Source organism: Budorcas taxicolor, chromosome 4, assembly GCF_023091745.1.
Source record: "Budorcas taxicolor isolate Tak-1 chromosome 4, Takin1.1, whole genome shotgun sequence".
Taxonomy (NCBI): Eukaryota; Metazoa; Chordata; class Mammalia; order Artiodactyla; family Bovidae; genus Budorcas; species Budorcas taxicolor.
Genome location: NC_068913.1, coordinates 20988459 through 21009278, shown reverse-complemented (window position 1 = coordinate 21009278; position 20820 = coordinate 20988459). Strand labels below are relative to the sequence as shown.

At 38.6% G+C, this 20820-nt stretch overlaps 1 protein-coding gene across 1 annotated transcript; it reads left to right on the top strand.

The window, feature by feature from the left end:
• The first annotated feature begins 11712 nt into the window (after positions 1-11712).
• On the top strand, positions 11713-19076 carry NDUFA4 (NDUFA4 mitochondrial complex associated). Its single transcript, XM_052638864.1, has 4 exons — positions 11713-11876; positions 13246-13334; positions 13954-14014; positions 18859-19076. Exons 1-4 carry the CDS (start codon positions 11835-11837, stop codon positions 18913-18915), a joined length of 249 nt encoding a protein of 82 aa, XP_052494824.1. The 5' UTR covers positions 11713-11834; the 3' UTR covers positions 18916-19076.
• The last annotated feature ends 1744 nt before the right edge of the window (positions 19077-20820 follow it).

The following is a 20820-nucleotide window of genomic DNA, read 5'->3' as shown; positions in this document are numbered from 1 at the left end:
CATTACCTTGAGTCTAAGACTATTTTTTTTCACATTTTATTTACATGAACCCATACACTATACGTTATTTTGTTTCTGGTTCCTTTGACTAATATTTTTTTCTAAGGATAATCTATGTTGTTGTAATTGTAGTTCATTTGCATTTTGGAAGCACATGCTTGAATATACCACAATACACTTTTCATTTACCCTTGATAAACACTTTGGCTCTTTTCAGTTTATGCTATTATAGATAATGGTTTTATATGTATTCTTGTTCATGTCTTGGCATAAATAAGCACACATCTGTTGGGTTTATATCTCAGAGTAAATTATTGGACCATATTGTATTCAAATATTAACTTTAGCAGATTTTCAAAGCATAGTCCCAATTTATACTCTAATCAGCCATGTATTCAGGTAATGTATTTAGCAGGGTAGCAGGATATAAGATTAATATACAGCAATCTGTTGTATTTCTTTAAATAAACAATGAAATAATAGAAAGAGAAAGTTTTAAAGAGTCCCTTCTAAAATACCGTAAAAACAATACTTAGGAGTAACCCTGACCAAGGAGGTGAAAAATGTATATGCAGACAACAAAACATTAATAAAGGAAAGTGAAGATGATTAAAATAAATGGAAATATATCTTAGATTGGAAGAATTAATATAATTAAAATAGCTATACTATCCAAAGCAATCTGCACATTAAGTGTAATCCCTATCAAATCATCCATGACATTTTTCACAGAACTAGAGCAAATAATCCTAAAATGTATATGGAACCGCAAAAGACCCAGATACCAAAACCATCCTGAAGAAAAAGAACAAAGCTGGAGATATAACCCTCCCAGACTTTAGAAAATACTGCAAAGCTACAGTAATCATAACAGCATGGTGTTGGCACAAAAATAGATATATAGATCAATGGAACAGAATAGAGAGCCTAGAAATAAACCCACAGCCTACATTCAATTAACCTTTGAAAAAGGAGGCAAGAATATACGATGGAGAAAAGACAATCTCTTCAGCAAGTGGTATTGGTAAAGTTGGATGGCTACACGTAAATAAATGAAGTTAGAGCACTCCCTCATGCCACAGACAGAAATAAACTCAAATGGGTATTAATCTTTAGGCTTAAATATAAGACATGGCACCATAAAATTCAGAGAATAGAAAAAACACAGGCAAAGCATTCTCTGACATAAATCATACAAATGTTTTCTTGGGTCAGTCTCCCAAGGCAAAAAGAGAAGACAAGTTTCACTACTTATATATGACATCTAAAAATATATATACAAATAAACTTATTTACAAAACAGAAACAGACTCACATAGAGAAAACAAACTTACGGTTACCAAAGAGGAAAGGGGGGAGGGATAAATTAGGAGTTTGGGGTTAACAAACTCATACTACTATATATAAAATAGATAAATAAGAAGGTCCTACTGCACAGGAAACTATATTCAATATCTTTTAATAACCTATAATGGAAAAGAATCTGCAAAAGACTATATATATATTTCCATTATATACATATATAACAGAATCACTCTTACTCTAGAAACTCACACTGCATTGTGAAACAAACTATACTTCGACAACAAGAACAAAAAACAACCTAGCAGATCTGTCAGTACTTGAAGCAAATTACCATGCAAACTAAGTTATCCATCATGAACTGGGTTTTGTCTGACCAACAAAGCCATAAGACTGAATATGCAGAGTAGCATTCTATCACCAAATGGAAACCAGATGAGTCCGAGATGGTCCTGAAGGTATAAGTAGATTGCATGAGTAAGTGTTATTGATGCCTGTGTTCTACACTCCTGCAATAATATCTGATCCCCTCTCAACCAACCCACATCTATGATTACATGGAACACACCCTTTGACCAGTTAACTGAGGGAGACATATTTAAGTCCAGTAAACAGATGTTTCTCTATGAAATACTCTCAATATTAAACAGCTGTATTATTTTAGTTCAACTCTGGATTGACCCTGAAGGACAGTAGTGAAAGATCATATGGAAGTGGCTCTTATTATTTTCCCTAAAAATCCACTAGTGAAATTCCTTTCACTTCTGCAACTGGAGCCTTGCTAATCCAGAAGCCCTAGCTTCAAGAAAAGTTTTCTATCAGGACATAGAGCAATGATTCAGTTAAAGTGGAAGGTGAGACTGCTACCTAATCACTTGGGGCTCTTTAATCAACATCCATATAGGAGGTTATTCTATTTAGCTCGGGTAATTGACTTTGATTATCAAGAGGAAATTAGGAAGCTACAACTCAGTGAGGGTAAGGAGGAGTATGTCAGAAATGCAGATCTCCCAGGGCACCTCTTAGTATTCCTGTTCTTGCCAAATCCCTCTTTTAGTTTCTATATTCCTAAACTAGGTTTATGTCTAGTTCTGTGACGAAGGGCTCCAGTGTCTTTGGCAGGACACCCATATCATTAAGCCTGAGAGTTTGGAGGTAATGAGAGACCACTGTGGTCTCTCTGTTCTCATGGGTTCCACCCATCCCCAGAGATTCTAATATGCCTTTGCTTCTGTTCCTCATGTCCTCTTCCTTTCCTGACTACCTTTCCTGTTAACTTCAAGATGCAATTAGAAAGAGTACTCCCACAATTGCATAATGTCAATTCCTTATAATAAAACTCTCATTATACATGCATATATCCTAGAAGCTCTGTTTCTCTGGTTGAACCCTGATGGATATATCAGCCTACGTTTCTGACTCATTCTACTTTTTCTGGTCTAACTCCTCCCCCTTGGCCTAGTCCTCATTTTGCACATATTCTGTAGAATCATAGCACTGACTCTCTTCTCTCCTTACATTTTCCTTCTTACACATTCTTTGTAGCCAAGCTCATCAATTTCCATAAATCTCACATGCACACCCTTTCCTTTTATATTGTACTTGTAGACCAAACTTCTCTCTTGAACTCTAGTGGTATTTCTGCCAGCCTTCAAAACATCTCTGGTTGGATATTTTGTAGATAATCCTAGACTCAACATTTCCAGAAATGAATTCATACACCAAGTAACCTAAGCTATGTAGCAGTATTTACTGTGGCACTTATCATACAGCTTTGTAATAATTATACTCCCATCCCACTAGATTATAAGATGTTGAGGAAACACAGCATTGTGTTATTCATCTTATCCTAAGTATTTAGCATGATGAACAGTACGCAGCAGGCACTTAACATATGTTTAAGAATGAATATATGAATGAACAAATGACTGAATTGATTTGTAGAAGAGATAGAAACTTCAGAGAGATAACAAGTGGCAACACAGAAGAATAGAGCATAGTTATTTTCAAAAAAGATATAATTTAAAGATCTATGTGTATGGCATAAATTTCCAAAAGTTTTAATAAATATCATTTTCCTAAAATTAATATGTAATCAGAAGTTTTCAGGGAAAAGAAGTACCATGATTTTAAATTGCTAGCGTTTCTTTACTTTTTAGTATTCATTGAATTTTATACATAAAATACTTCAAAAAATGCTTCAAGTATTTAATTTAAACTGATGACTGTATGTGAGGCTTTCAGATTTATGAGTGGAAGTAAACTTTCACAGAACAAAATATGTTTTCATTTTTCTAATAGAAGTTGTATAATTAAATACAGTTTATGCTAAGCAACCACAATACTGTTACAAGACATTTATTTTTAGATTAAGGATAGCTGCAGAGTCTTTATTAATAAGTGAAGGTATAATTTGTATTTGTGTTATCAGAAAAACAACTCCGGTTGTCAATTTATCTGCTAGAAAAATAATTAAACCCTAAATGCAAACAGAGTAAAAAATATAATATTCTGCTTTCAATTTGCATTAATATAGTCGTACTCCATGGTTCACTTATCAAATTATTCTTCTCTAAAGAAGCTATTTCTTTACTGTCATACATTTAATAACAACACATAATTACTATACTTTCCAGAATTTTCTGGGCTTGAATCTTCAGAGAAACCATGCAAACGAAATAATTTGGGGGCATGCTATTGATATACTGCCTATATTTATTCACTGAACAACTTGCATTTAATTTGAATAATATTTTGGTATTTTAAAATTGTTCACAAAATTAAATGGAACAAAGGAACAAGAAACCTAGAGGACACATGTCTCAGAGTGGAATGGTTTTAATGAAAAAACAGGCTTATTAATATATTAATAGTATGCTCTGCCGTTGTTTTATCTCTCGTTTATATATAAAACTTACAAATCTTTACCACCTAAAAGATAAAGTTCCAAATCTCAACTTCTCAAAAATCTGTTAATCTTTTCCACTTCATTTCCAATAACTCATCCTTATGAACCTAAACTCCCACCATACTGAATTCATTTCAATTCCTTCTACACATGATATACTTTGTGAACTTTCATTCCTTCTGCCCTTTTCAAGCTATATCATCTGTACAGAAGGAAATCTCCCCTCCTTTTTTCTCTGACTTTCTAAATGCTCCATTCTCTATCATTATAGCTTGTAAACTGATCAATTATTTTCTGAGTCCTTCTTTTTATTGTACTACAAGTGTGTCAGTTGTTGCCAGAAGTAACTGACGCATGTTGCTACAAGCCCTTTGCCTGCCATTTCACTCAAAGCTCTGAGTTCACCAGGGACATTAACTGCCTTCTAATTAATTGAGAACTTTTTCACCAACCTTCTGGCACTGCATAACATAGATTACCATCATTCTAGCCTCTAGTAATAATTATCTTGTCACCTGTTGCTGAGTCCTGAATCCAATGGCTCATACTTTACGGTTTTTATCATAACACACCACCACAGTTTTGGAACCAAATCTGAATTAATCTCAGTACGTTAGGTTATGCTACAGTAACAAGCTACTCTCAAACCTGGTGACTTGTTTCGTTTTCATTCTCCATGCATGTCCACCATAGCTCAGCAAAATATCTGCTGCGGGTAGTTTTCAGCATGACAGGAAAGACTCTGTCTACAACACTGCTGATCTTGTGGCAGAATGAAAAGACAGAACATAGCACATGCTAGCTCTTAAAGCTTCTGCCTGTGCATGACAAATATTACTTGTCACATCTCATTGGCAAATAATGCAAGTCATCTTATCAAGCCTGACATTAGTGAGGCAAGTAGGTGATACCCCTTCCAGGGAGAAGTAGCAAGAATTTGTACATAATATAATCTGCCACACATAACAATTCTACTTCTAAAGCTGAAGTTTGTTTTTACATCATGTATATTCTACTATGGCATCTTTTTCCAGACTGTCATCTCTAATCTTCCCATTTCTGCTTAAATATTGGTCACTGACTCTTTCCTCTAACTTTATTGTGAAAAATGTAGATTTTTACAATCTGACATTTTGGTTAATATTTAATGAAATTTAGAAAATTATCTGGTGTTCCACTGTTTAGGACCTCATGCTTCCATTGCCAGGTGTCTGGGTTCAACCCCTGGCCAGGGAACTAATATCTCCAAAGCCAAATGCCTGCCCCCCTCAAAAAAAAAAAAAAACTTTTAAAAATGAAATTTAGCTTCCCTGGTAGGTCAGGTAGTAAAGAATCCGCCTGCAGTGCAGGAGACCCCAGTTCAATTCCTGGGTCAGGGAGATCCCCTGAGGCAGGGATAGGCTACCCACTCCAGTATTCTTGGGCTTCCCTTGGGGCTCATTTAATACAGAATCTGTCTGCAATTCTGTGGAAGACCTGGGCTCGATCCCTGGGTTGGGAAGATCCCCTGGAGGAGGACATGGCAAGCTACTCCAGTATTCTTGCCTGGTGAATCCCCATAGACAGAGGTGCCTGGTGGGCTACAGTTCACGGGGAAGCAAAAAGTTGGACACGACTAAGAGACTGAGAAAAATTTGGCTTAAAGCTCAACATTCAGAAAACTAAGATCATGGCATCTGGTCCCATCACTTCATGGGAAATAGATGGGGAAACAGTGGAAACAGTGTCAGACTTTATTTTGGGGGGCTCCAAAATCACTGCAGATGGTGATTGTGGCCATGAAATTAAAAGATGCTTACTCCTTGGAAGGAAAGTTATGATCAATCTAGATAGCATATTCAAAAGCAGAGATATTACTTTGCCAACAAAGGTCCGTCTAGTCAAGGCTATGGTTTTTCCACTGGTCATGTATGGACTGTGAAGAAAGCTGAGTGCAGAAGAATTGATGCTTTTGAACTATGGTGTTGGAGAAGACTCTTGAGAGTCCCTTGGACTGCAAGGAGATCCAACCAGTCCATCCTAAAGGAGACCAGTCCTGGGTGTTCATTGGAAGGACTGACGCTGACTGAAACTCCAATACTTTGGCTACTTCATGAGAAGAGTTGACTCATTGGAAAAGATCCTGATGCTGGGAGGGATTGGGGGCAGGAGGAGAAGGGGACGACAGAGGATGAGATGGCTTCACGGACTCGATGCACATGAGTTTGAGTGAACTCTGGGAGTTGGTGATGGACAGGGAGGCCTGGCGTGCTGCGATTCATGGGGTCACAAAGAGTCGGACACGACTGAGCGGCTGAACTGAAGAGACTAAGCACAGCACAACCCTGTTTTGTTAATGATTCCAAAGGCATCACTTGACTACCTATCTTATTGTTACTTCTAGAAACTAAATCATTCAAAAAAGAGTCACCGGATTTTACTTTCTTATTAGCAATGGCATTCCTGTGTGCCTACTTACTTATTACCAATTGTTATCATTAAAAATAAAATATTGCAAGATCTTCCCTTTCTAACTTCTTTACTGAAAGCCTACCTACATTTACTAATCTTGGGCTTCTATGCTCACATCTAAGTATCTTGCATGATTTTTGTGCTGATCTTTTCTTTTAACATAACCATATTCCTTACCATAGTTTATAAAGTAAATGTCAGAGACACCTTTATAACCTCTCTGATCTCATTTTTTAATGGGTCAGCCATACTGGCCTCCCTTCAGCATTTTATTATTTTGTTAAATCTCAAAATTATTTTTTCTTGACAATCGGAATGTTTTTCCCCCAGATCTTCAGTAGGTTATCTTCTTTTCATTTGGGTTTCAGCTCAAATATTACCTCTTCAGAGGAATCTTCCACATTCACTTTTACTAAAATAAACTTCTTTGCTCCATGCCTCCATGTCCTTCTCTCATTATTCTTTTTGTTTGTTTGCTTTATTAGTCTGTAAAATGGGTTTCCCTGGTGGCTCAGATAGTAAAGAATCCACCTGCAATGCAGGAAACTCAGGAGATGCAGGTTTGATCCTTGGGTCAGGAAGATACCCCCTGGAGAAGGGAACAGCTACCCACTCTAGTATTCTTGCCTGGGAAATCTCATGGACAGAGGACCCTGGCGTGCTATAGTCCATAGGGTAACAAAGAGTCAGACACGACTAAGTTATTAACAAGAAGTCTCTAAAATTATCTTAATTGTTTATTTATGGTTTTGGAACCATTCACCTCAGATTGGGATCTGAGGTGCCAAGACCCATGTGCCAAGAATTGAACCCGGCCAAGACCCATAGCTTCAAACTGAGATCACACACCTGTTTTGAGGACCTAATGAAGCTCAGTCAGTCAGTCAGTTTAGTCGCTCAGTCGTGTCTGACTCTTTGCAACCCCATGGACTGCAGCATGCCAGGCGTCCCTGTCCATCACCAACTCCTGGAGTTTACTCAGACTCATGCCCACTGAATCAGTGATGCCATCCGACCATCTCATCCTCTGTCATCCCCTTCTCCTCCCACCTTCAATCTTTCCCAGTATCAGGGTCCTTTCAAATGAATCAGCTCTTCGCATCAGGTGGCCAAAGTATTGGAGTTTCAGCTTCAACATCAGTTCTTCCAATGAACACCCAGGACTGATCTCCTTTAGGATGGACTGGTCGGATCTCCTTGCAGTCCAAGGGACTCTCAAGAGTCTTCCCCAACACCACAGTTCAAAAGCATCAATTCTTTTGTGCTCAGCTTTCTTTATAGTCCAACTCTCACATCCATATATGACTACTGGAAAAACCATAGCCTTGACTAGATGGACCTTTGTTAGCAAAGTAATGTCTCTGCTTTTTAATATGCTGTCTAAGTTGGTCATAATTTTTCTTCCATGCATCAGCGTCTTTTAATTTCCTGGCTGCAGTCATCATCTGCAGTGACTGAGATGAAGCTCAGGTTCTTGATATTTCATCACAGAAAGAATTCAATGAATGACAAAGTGGTAAGAGGTGGATTTATTTAGAGAGAAACACACTTCATAGACAGAGTTTGGGCCATCTCAGAAGGCAAGAGCAGCGGCAAAACGTGATGTGGTTAGCTTCTACAGGCTGAGTAATTTCATGGGCTTGAATGGGAGGATCACTTCAACTATTTTAGGGAAAGGGTGGAGAATTCCAGGAATTGGACTACTGCTCATTTTTTGGACTTTTATTCTCAGCCTTTGAACCATCTTGGTGCCTGTGGATGTGTCTTTCAGCTTGCTGTTGTTACAACCAGCATATACTGAGGCTCAAAATCTAGTGGAAGTCCACTAGTCTGCCATCTTGGACCTGTTTGATTCTAATCAATTTATGTCATGTCTTCAGGCTATACCATTCTTTTAAAGGTTGTGCCCCACCCCCCTTCCCTCCTGTTTGTCTTCCCAACCAGTATGTAAACTCCATTAGTGAGGAACAAGTTTTTCTTTCAGCTGCCATAGTTAAAACAGTGCCAGATGCAGAGTAGGTACTTAATAAAGATCTACTGAATGAATGAAAAAGATACCAGTCTTCATAAGCTTCATGTCATTTTAATCATCACCACCTCTTCTCCAGCACAATTTGAAAGCATCAATTCTCCAGACCTCAGCCTTCTTTATGGGCCAGTTCTCTTAATCTGAATAATTGGCATCAATCCACAGAGTTAGAATGGAACCTCTGAAACTATCCTGGACTCCCTTGTCTTCCCACTTCTGTTTGACCAATCACAAAGTCTTGGTGCTACCTCCTAAATATCTCTGCAATCTTTTCTTCATCATCACATTTCCTACACTAGTGGAAGCTACCATCACCTAACATGGACTATTGCAATGGCCCTTTAACCATTCCCCCCTCTTTCATGTTTATCTCCAGTGATTCAATTTTCATAGACAAAGCAATCACTTAAAGTCACATCTTGCTTTTGCCTAACTCCCTAATGCTTTCAGCATAAAACCCATGCTGTATAAATGACCACTGGTGCAACAGATCTGATCCCCGCCCACCCCGTACCCCCCACCCAACTGCCTCGCTTCCTCTACTATTCAAGTTCCAACCAAACCAGACTTCCCTTCTTAAAAAGTTGCTGTAAGACAAGTGTACCCCAACGTTCATCGCAGCACTGTTTATAATAGCCAGGACATGGAAACAACCTAGATGTCCATCAGCAGATGAATGGATAAGAAAGCTGTGGTACATATACACAATGGAGTATTACTCAGCCATTAAAAAGAATACATTGGAATCAGTTCTAATGAGATGGATGAAACTGCAGCCGATTATACAGAGTGAAGTAAGCCAGAAAGGAAAACACCAATACAGTATCCTAATGCATATATATGGAATTTAGAAAGATGGCATCCAGTCCCATCACTTCATGGGAAATAGATGGGGAAACAGTGGAAACGGTGGAAACAGTGTCAGACTTTATCTTTTTGGGCTCCAAAATCACTGCAGATGGTGATTGCAGCCATGAAATTAAAAGACGCTTACTCCCTGGAAGAAAAGTTATGACCAACCTAGATAGCATATTCAAAAGCCAAGACATTACTTTGCCGACTAAGGTCCTTTAAGTCAAGGCTATGGTTTTTCCTGTGGTCATGTATGGATGTGAGAGTTGGACTGTGAAGAAGGCTGAGCGCCGAGGAATTGATGCTTTTGAACTATGGTGTTGGGGAAGACTCTTGAGAGTCCCTTGGACTGCAAGGAGATCCAACCAGTCCATTCTGAAGGAGATCAGCCCTGGGATTTCTTTGGAAGGAATGATGCTACAGCTGAAACTCCAGTACTTTGGCCACCTCACGCGAAGAGTTGACTCATTGGAAAAGACTGTGATGCTGGGAGGGATTGGGGGCAGGAGGAGAAAGGGACGACAGAGGATGAGATGGCTGGATGGCATCACTGACTCGATGGACGTGGTTCTGAGTGAACTCCAGGAGTTGGTGATGGACAGGGAGGCCTGGCGTGCTGCGATTCATGGGGTCACAAAGAGTCGGACACGACTGAGCGACTGAACTGAACTGAACGATAACTTTGTATGCGAGACAGCCAAAGAGACATAGATATATAGAACAGTCTTTTGGACTCCGTGGGAGAGGGAGAGGGTGGGATGATTTGGGAGAATGGCATTGAAACATGTATAATATCATATATGAAACGAATCGCCAGGTTCGAAGCATGATACAGGATGGTTGGGGCTGGTGCACTGGGATGACCCAGAGGAATGGTAGGGGAGGGAGGTGGCGGGAGGCGGGGGGAGGGGAGGGTTGGGGTTGGGGAACACGTGTACACCCGTGGCGGATTCATGCTGATGTATGGCAAAGCCAATACAATATTGTAATTAGCCTCCAATTAAAATAAATAAGTTAAAAACAATAAAAAGTCTCTTTAGTTTCCAACAGTCACAACTATTACCTCTCTCTATACATCTACCTCCCTCCATTTCGTTTGGTTAGCGTCTTCTCCTTCCCGTCTCCGTTACTTTTTTGGAGGAGACTTTCTTTCCAGGTCCAATTAGTGGTGTGATCACTTGATTAATGATTTAAATTACATATGAGGTTGGGGTTCAGAGTGTCCTCGAATGCCTGGGAAGACTTTTGGGTTCAAAATAGAAAAAGAAAAAACAGGTAAATGAGAATTCCAGTATTGGGATACCGGAGTAACAAGACCAATAGAAACATATTTTTAGAACGCAGTTTTAGACCCGGGCAGAGAGAGGAGAGAGTGGCAATGTCGCAGAGGTCTTTGTAGCACCTTTGTAGCCAGGCTCCTCTGTCCGTGGGAATCTCCAGGCAAGAATACTGGAGTGGGTTGCCATTTCCAGCTCCAGGGAATCTTCCCGTTCCAGGGATCGAACCCGTCTTCCGCACTGGAGGCAGATTCTTTACTGGGTCTGAGCCACCAGGGAAGCCCTGAACATTTAAGCGACGACCAGGAACTGTTTCCAGATCACATTGACAAGACTACCGCCATCTGTAAGTCATTTACTAGTTTCTAACTTCGGCCCCTCAATGACAGTCAAGGACAGGAAGCAGCTGCACTAGTTTTAAACCGCAGTCGCTGACCTCAGTGGCTAGAGACTCGACCTCCCCTCTAGGCGGCCGGCGCCCAGCAGCCAGAGGCGCCGCGCAGCTCCCGGAGCGGCTGTCAGGGCGGCCGGCGCGCAGCCGGCACGCGCGCCCCCAGCGTCTCGGCTCGCGGACCAGGCTCGTGGACGTCTAGCTAAAGACCGGGCTTTCTGAGCTCAAGGCGCGTGCGTCCGCCTGCCCGCCCCCTCTTCAAACACGCGGCCTCCCGAGTAAGTGCCCGTGTAGTCAATCGTAGGTTCTAGTTTTGACGCAAAAAAAATTACCCATTGAAAGTATGCAAGGCATAATAATGAGACTGTTTTGCTTTGCAGTCAAACGCTGTTGATTTGGCCAGGTTAGAGCAGACGCCAGAGGTGCTGAGTCAAACAGGCATTATCCAGGACAGCTGCATCCGGGCCCTACTGCCGCAGGCCGCCCTCTGTGCCAGGGGTCCTTCAGGTAGGAGGTCCTGAGTGACTTTGGATGTCCGCTCCTCCCAGGTGCGGTGAGTGCTTAATCTCCAGCGTTGCGGCTTAGTTTTTCTCTCGGTTTGGAATCGAGGCTGCTGTCGCAACCATGCTCCGCCAGATCATCGGTCAGGCCAAGAAGCATCCTAGCGTGAGTGTCTTCCCTTGTCTGTCCTATGGGGGGAGGCGGCTGCGTCAGTCCCCTGGGAGCTTCCTCCTTCAGCCCCTTACGGTTCCTCGGGGCTGGACCTTGCCTCACTCTGTCTTGTTCTCCTAGTTGCCCCAGGACCTTGAGTTCTGACCTTGCACGCCTTGCATTGTGGGGTTTGGCCTGGCATGGGGGAGGTGAGGGATACTCTCTCCAAAAGAATATGTTGGAACAGTGTGGTGGGCGCGCGTCGTCTTGCAGGTCGGTGGTACCAGGAGGGATAGCTGTGCGCTGGGTGGGTTAGACAGCAGGAAAGGTCAGGTATACTGTTTGTTGTGCTGTTGAAAGCCTTGTTTTCACTGCATTGCACCACCAGGCCTTAAGGAAAACGTGAAGGTCTCTGAGTTTGGCATCCTCAGTTTCTCTTGACGTCTTGATATTTTGTGATATTTTAGGAGTGCGGAGTTTAATTGCGTTGAGTTCTTTTATATTTCACGTATTTTCCCCTTGCGCATCAACGTCCGGTGGTCCTAAAACTCAATTACGCAATCTTTAATTTGTATTTTTAAATCTGATTGCCTAACTGTGCATTAAATGTGCTAGCAGTACGTTTCCAGAGATTATGTGTAATAGCGGTATTTAAACTAGGTGTGTTTCTATATGCTCATTCAGACTTTACTTAACATAATTTTTGTTTTTCGTAACGTCTGTATAGAAGCAAGCTTAAATAATTTGCCAGGATCTTGTGTTTCAAGCCTTGACATGCGAGAAGCTGGAATTTAATGAGTGATGTATGACTATTAGGTAAAAAAGATGATGTATTTTCTTAGAAAATTTAAAATTTCAGTATAACGTTTTCCACGTTAAATCAGAATTATCCTCACATCCTTTAGAAATTCTAGAAATTCCTTTTTTTTTTAAATTATTGAACATAGTTAAAAGTAATCTTCCTTAAAAATGAAGTCTTTTTTTTCAGACTTTAAGACCAAATTAAAAAGGTGGTTTGAAGAGAAAGTAAGTCTAGAGTTAGAACGCAGATTAGTGGTTGCCTGGGGCTGAAGATGGGGATGCCAGAGGCAGCAGTGGCCCTGAGAGAGATTCTTGGGGTGATGGGAATGTTCTAAAATTGTATTGTGGGACAGTTGCACAACTTTATACATTGACTGGAAATCGTTGGTTGTTGAAGTTAATGAATTTTACGGCATGTAAATCCCAATAAAGCTGTTAAAATTTTTTTTAAAAATAAAAAGATGATTAGAGATTTGGGAATCAGTGTGTAGAAACTACTGTAGTCTTTTTTTGTTTACTTTTATCAGTATGTAGGTATTTGAAGATGACTGTTAATTCTCATCTATTTTGTTTTGGCTTCCAGTTGATTCCCCTTTTCATGTTTATTGGAGCAGGAGGGACTGGAGCAGCACTGTATGTCATGCGCCTGGCATTGTTCAATCCCGATGTCAGGTAAGTGTTTAAAAACATTTAGAACTTTGATGGTTAACCAAACTGATTGAGGAGCCTCAATCTTTCTAGAGAAGCAGCGTCAAGTAATAGAAAGAAGCTGAAATTTGCTGTCCTAGAGTAAGTTCAGATCCCAGTTCTACTGTTGTTTTGTTTTGTTTTGTTTTCTGGTTCATGAAATTATCTAGATTTCTCTGAGTTGCATTTTCTCGTTGGTTGAATAGAACTGCCAGTACCCGTTTTGTAATGTTGTGATGATTGAGATCATAATAACTTTATAAAACACTTAGTCAGGGTTGCTAGTATGTTTGAGTGTTTTGGGGGGGCTATTTTTCTACAGTAGGGAATGCTTTTTTTTAAACTAAAGTTTTCTGTGACAGGGTTAGGGACAGGGATAACTGCCCCAAGGGGCTCTCTGTGTTGTATCTTTTTCTAACTTGTTCCATGGGTTTGATTATTAGGTGTCTTTTCTCTATTTCAACTCTATAATGAAAATAACACTACTTCATCTGATAGGAAATGGAATTTGATCTATTCAAAATGATAGCTTCTGGAATATAAAACTATTTTAAATAGTATTTTGTAACTTTAATAATTATAATGTTTTATATATTTCTTCTAGTTGGGACAGAAAGAATAACCCAGAACCCTGGAACAAACTAGGTCCTAATGATCAGTACAAGGTAAGCTAAAAATTGTTTCAGAATTGCTGGAAAGTGTATTTTAATAAATTTTGTCATGGAGTAGGTCTTTTTTTGAAATAGGAGATGCAAGTAAAACTCTATTATAATGAACTTTGAGAAATTACTAGATTGTTCTGTGAAAGTAAACTGGTATATTTTTCTAATAAATATCTTTTTAAGGACTTTATTCACAGGGTTTAGAGTCTGGGTGGGAAATGAAGATAATGTCTCAATTCTGCTGATTTGACTAAGGAAAAAAAGAGATAATATGCTTAACATTTTCTCCAGTCTTGGTTAGTGTAGTGCAGTGATTCTCAGACCTCGGCATACATTGGCATCACTGGAGAGGTTGTTAAAATAGATTCTTCAGCTCCACCCCCAGCAGTTCTGATTCACTTGATCTGTTGTGGAGACTGAACATTTGCATTTCTGATAAGGTTTCAGATGATATTGATGCTGTTGGTCCATAGGCCACACTAACTAATCTAGTGGCTGGTTTGGTTGGTGTTTTTTTCTTTTTGATATGGTTGACATATTTCAGGTGAGAATCAGTAGGAAGAAGTGAAAATCAGTTGAAACTTATATTTTACCATAAACTCTCTAGGTATACCTTTTTGACATCTTTCTGCAAAACTAGTTTATGAAACTACTCCAAAGAATGATTTCATGGACTGAGGCTGTTTGCTTCTATTTATGTTATTGATGCATAATTGACATGTAATACTGCATAAGTTCGAGGTGTACAGCTTGTTGGTTGGGTGCACTTATGTATTACACTATGATTACTACAGTAGTGTTAGCTAACACCTTTATCATGTCACATAATTATCACTTTTTTGTGTTGAGAATAATTAAGAGCTAGTCTCTTAGCAACTCTGAAATTTATGATACTGTTGCTGATAATCACTATATTGTGCATTAAGCCTTCAGAACGTGATGAGCTACTAGTCACAAGTTTCTGCCTTTAATAAAATCTTGCCAATTTCCCCATCTTCTATCCCCTGGTAGTCACCAGTCTACTTTCTCTTTTTTACAAATTCAGACTTTTTAGATTCTATTTAAGTGAGGTTCATACAGTATTTGTCTTTCTCTGTCTCAATTACCTCACTTAGTATAATGCCCATAAGGTCTATCCTTGTTGTTGAAAATCTAAGACCATTTATTCCTAAGATGCTATGCTTCCATGTAAAATTTTTGCATATACAAAGAAAAAAATCCCTGCAGTGTCATAAACAATGTAAATTTTTGCATATACAAAGAAAAAACCCTTGGCATGTCAAAGTTTTGTTAGGATATGATTCATATACCATATGTGTGTACTAAGTCACTTCAGTTGTGTCCAACTCTTTGTGACCCAGTGGACTGTCACAGAGAGTCAAAGGGTGAGACAGAGGATGAGATGGTTGGATGGCATCACCAATTCAATGGACATGAGTTTGCGCAAGCTGCAGGAGTTGATGATGGACAGGAAAGCCTGGCGTACTGCAGTCCATGGGGTTGCAAAGAGTTGGACACGATTGAGTGACTTAACTGATGGACTGTAGCCCACGAGGCTATTCTGTCCGTGGGATTCTCCATGCAAGAATACTGGAGTGAGTTGCCATGCCCTCCTCCAGGGATCTTCTCAATCCAGAGATTGAACCCTCATCTCTTATGTCTCCTGCATTGGTAGGTGGGTTCTTTACCACTGGGGCCACCTGGGAAGCCCTTCATATACCATATAGTTTACCCACTCAAAGTATATAACTTGCCGTGAATTTTCCACTATGCCAGGCTCTTTCATCAAAAGCTAGCAGTTTCTTTGAGCACTGTTAGGGAGAAGTATCCAGAGCAAGGAGTGTTTAGGACCTTTTAGCAAATATATCTTCTTCTTATAGAAATAATGCTGTCATTACTGATGACAGCAGCTTTTAAAATAATTACCACCTTCTGCAGACTCCAAGCCTTCTGTTTAACCTTCTGATTATAATTGGGCTTCCAAATGTTCAACAGATTTCTCTACAAGAAACAAAAATGTACTGGTGAACCTGAAGTGAGCCATCTTAGTTTTTGTCACATTTTGCCTCAAAAAATGATACTCAAGCATCCTATTTTTTCTCTCCTGTAAATTTATGTCCATTCTGGAGAAAATTATTCCACATCCAATAAACTTTGAAAAAGAAAATAGCAGCAACAAAAAAAACCCAGGCCTTGGTCCTCTCACCCCAAGAGCATATTGGAATCTCTGGTATGTAGTTCAGAAAACTCCCCAGGTGATTATGATAATGAAACTGATTACCAGTGGTTTAAAATATGATGTTCATGGGGTCACAAAGAATCAGACACGCCTTAGTGACTGAACAGCAACAACAAGAATATGGTAACACATGCCAGTATAAGGCCGTGTGAGCTGGAAATGGAACGTTGCTGCAGCAGAAATCTAATGTGTGTGGCATAGATTGGGCTGTGAATAGCTAGGACATTGGTATTAGAGCCTGGAAAAATGAATCATATAATGGCAAAATATCTGATAAAGTGTCCCCTGCTATAACGTGGAAAGCAGACTTTGTGCCTAAAGAGTTCATTATAAAAGATTTTGGAAACCAGGATGTTAGTAGACTATTGCTGGCTCTACTTGCCAAGAGATGAGTTTAGAAGAATTGGGACATTTGCAAGCAGGAATAGAAGGGAGCCAAGACCAAAAACTCATGAGCTTGGCATGCATGATGTCTACTGCTCTTAAACCTAAACAGTGAGGTAAGCTAGGTTATTCTTTCTCTGTCATTCACTTCCCCTCACCTAAGAGAATTTTTTCTCTGGCCCTTTTAACATCAGGTTTGGTTATGTGACTTGCTCTGGCAAATCAAAGAAAGTGGTATCTGCCACTTCTAAACGAGCATGTGGTTCATCCATTGTTCTTTTCCATTTCCCTCCTGAGACCGAATTGACAGTTAAGAGCTTCTCTTTCAGCCCAGATTAAAATGAAAAGAACATAGAACAGTCAGCTTAGAAAGGCAGATAGTATGAATGAAAAATAAACCTTTCTTGAAAGCTGCTATGATTTGGTGGTTATTTTTTGCTATTTCACATTCTAGCAAAAGCTAACTAATACAAACGAGAGGAGGCTAAGATAGCATTTTAGCATTGAAGGTCTAGCAGCATTTCTCAACTGAATAAAATACCCTGAAGCCAAGATCAGAATATGCTGTGTCTTCCCAGCTGTTGTTTCAGAAACTGCCGAGGTAGCTACCATTAAATTGAGAAAAGGATGGGGGACATGGAAGCTGAAAAATAAAGCAGATTTGAAAATTACTTTGACAGGGAACTCTGATACTGGTACATGGAGCCGAATAAAGCAAACATATCAGAAGTCTACTTAGTTTTGAGAAAATTAGCAAAAATACTGTGAACTTTCCACTCTGCTTGGGTGTAGGAGCTTGATCCTGCTTCTGACAACTTGAAAACTTGATCCCAGTGGCTTCTTTTCTAAAGAATGAGTAAGGTTGTGATAATTAAGATAAATGATTCTGCTGATAGTGCCTGGGATCTTTTAAAACAGCCCAATAAATATTTCTTAAAATATAACTTGCAGTTCCTTTTATAAATATTCTCTTTTAACATTTTGTTAGTATGTTACAGATGAACAGTTGGTTTCTTTCAACTCTCATTGTCTATTTCAGTTACTTCATAGGAGAATACTGTCAGAACAAAAAATACTAGTTTATGACTGATTCATACTTTAATGTTTATAAGGTTTATAAATGTCTACATATGTATCTCAAGGATAAGCTTTACAACCTGGGAATTTTTTTAAAAGTCAAATAAAATTAAGAATTTTTCAATTAGAGATCAAGAAGTTAGGGTATGTTTCAAGAAATGAAGGGGTTTGAAGAAATAATGGACACAGATTTATGAGCTTCTTGTTTAAAAACTGAAGAAAATGATGATAAATTCTGCAGTTTGGATACTTCTGGAGTTAAATAATATAGTTTTCAAGTAATTATAGCATAGCCTCTTCAGTATTCTTTGGCATAAGATTATAGCCTTATCTGGGCTTACTACGAATCCTGATGTTTCCTTAGTACGATTGTTAGAGCAGTTAAAGTATAAATCATCTTTTAAAAAATTATTGGGAGTTAGAGGCAGTTTTTAAAGAAATGATAGTAAAATATATTTCAAATTAAGTTGAATATAGACACATTTATGAAAATTTAAAAACTTCCAAAGTACATTTAAATATATTTAAAAGCTTTTGTGCCAAAGGTGGTAAAGTATAAATTTGATTTTGATGCATTCTGGGTTAGGAAATTAAGGAAACCCCAAAGTAAAGGAGAGAGAAAAATGGAAAGAAAAGCCATCAAAGCAGGCCAGTTTGTATCTAAAAACTAACAGAAACAAACAAGTAACAAAGCATTACTTTGTATTATTAGCTGATGTTTATTGCTTTGAATCTTTCCCGTCTAAATTATAGCACTTTGCTGACCAAATGGGGATGATAATTGATACTCATTCTGTTGGAGATTCACTCCTGTACCTAATCTAGATGAAAGGAAAAATGTAAGAATTGAAAGTATATGTCAGAAGAATTCATAATTATTCACCTTGAAAAGAAGAATTTTTTATAAGTTCCAACAGATCATACTGACTCGGCTTTTCTGAGGAAGACTGAATATTTTTACCTTACCAAAACCATTATTAAGGATTGGAATTTTAACATCTTTGTTTGAATGACTTTTATATTGTTAAATATTTCTAATAATTCATGTCTCTAATTGTTACTATAGAAAGCTGAATAAAAATGATCTTAAACTTCTATATCATCTTTGTGTATATGATTATCTAAAATATCTTTTTTCTTTTCCAAGTTCTACTCTGTGAATGTAGATTACAGCAAACTGAAGAAAGAAGGTCCAGACTTCTAAATGAAATATTTCACTATAAAGCCGATTAGAATGAAGGTCTTCCAGAAGCCATCCGCACAATTTTCCACTTAACCAGGAAATATTTCCCCTCTAAATGCACGAAATCATGTTGGTGTATTGTGTTGGGGGTTACACTGATGAATAAATAGTCTGAAACTTGATATGTGTCATTATTTAATGCTGAAACTCTACCCTGAACTTCATAACTTAGGATATGGGAAATTATTGGAATTTAAGGAATTTCTTGAATTTCTGTGTATTCATGTAACTTGAAAATAAGACTTTAAGCAGCTCTAATTAGACACTTTCATTTTGTGTACAGGCTGTTGTTAACACTGGGGCATATTTAAGAACTGGAATTGTAAATGAAAGGTAGATTTGGAAGATTATTCAAGCCTCTTTGGGATTGGCGAGATGAAAACATGAATTTCTGTTACTGGCTGATATTGAAGTATGTGCTGTTGTTAATACTGGTTTTTACTGTGTCATTCATTCTCTCTGCTGAAAATTTTCTAGGTTGCCAGTTGCCATGGTCTGGCTGGGGATTGTAGTTGGATCTGACTCCATCACTACTCACCAAGTGAATGGCGAAGAAGAGCTCTTGAGGACTTTTGAGTTTTGGCAGGTTTTCAAAGGCTAGGAAGTATGCTAGCAATTTTGATCCAATGAGCAGAACATTTCATTGGTGGCTAATCAAGAATTCGCCATGTCGTATTATCAGTTTTCCACATGGTATGTGTAGATCATGACATTGTAGGGGCTTCAGGAATTTAGTGAGAAAATTTTAGATTTTAATATATAGGTCTACATTATACATATTTTGTGTTTACAAAGTAATGGTACATTTTACTTGTCAGGAACTGAATTAAATGTTCATGTGAATTATCTCAAATACTTAAAAATATTTTTTTAAACAGGAAACCAAGACCAATTAAACCAAGATTAAATTATTCAAGTTCATTCCATTAGTCAAATGGGAATCAGTTATCCCTTGGTGTTTGGTAGGTTTGTTTCAGAAACACTGTTCCTCCCCGCTCCCCGCAGATACCAAAATTCAAAGATGCTCAAGTTCCTTATATAAAGTGGCATAGTGCAGTCGACCCTCTGTATCCATGAAGGCGGAACACATGAATGTATTTGAACCCATCTGTTTGTATTTGAACCCAGGTAGTCTTGAATGTAGAATTGACCACTTCAAGCTCCTTGTCTTTTGATAATGTTTCTCCTCAGAGTTTCTCAGCCTTGCCATTGTTGACTTTCTGAGTCAGATGTCAGATGGTTTGTTGTGGTAGGGTGGTTTTTATTTTATATTAGCGTGGTTAGTAGTGTCCTTGTCCTCAGCCTTATATGCCAGTGACATTCTCTCTCCACGTTGTAAAACTAAAAATACTTGCAGAGATTGCCAAATGTTTGGTGGACAAAATTGCCCCATTCCCACCCATGTCAGGAACCACTCTGGATGCTTTGGTACAAATCACCTCAAGGTTTAAAATTATGCAAAGATACAGGGATTTAGTTTAAATTCCTAAATAATTGAAAGACAAAAGATTTTATTAAGCATTTCCAAATAAATGCCTTACATTTCCTAGTACTAGAAAATTGTAAGTCTTTTAAGACTTTAATAATCTCTTTGTGATCAGTATTTCTGGACTTGCCCACACAAAAATGTAAAATTTGGCATGAGACATGTCTTGAAGAAACTACATCCAATTATTGCTGTTAAAGACACTGAAGTGGAAATGGAAGTTGACTGTCACTTAGGACTGTATCAGATACAAATGCTGCCAGGAAAAATAACATGCCATTTTTTTTTACCCTTGAATGAATTTGTTTAGAATTATATTTTTACTGTATTGCTTATTTAAATATACAGCAGATTACTTTGTAATTTCCTCATCTTAATGA

Bases quoted from the DNA above. Each gene is read 5' to 3' on its own strand.
- NDUFA4 (XM_052638864.1), top strand. From the start codon at position 11,835: ATGCTCCGCCAGATCATCGGTCAGGCCAAGAAGCATCCTAGC. The intron at 11,877-13,245 runs GTGAGTGTCTTC...TTTGGCTTCCAG, and splicing joins AGGCCAAGAAGCATCCTAGC to TTGATTCCCCTTTTCATGTT. The intron at 14,015-18,858 runs GTAAGCTAAAAA...TTCTTTTCCAAG, and splicing joins GTCCTAATGATCAGTACAAG to TTCTACTCTGTGAATGTAGA.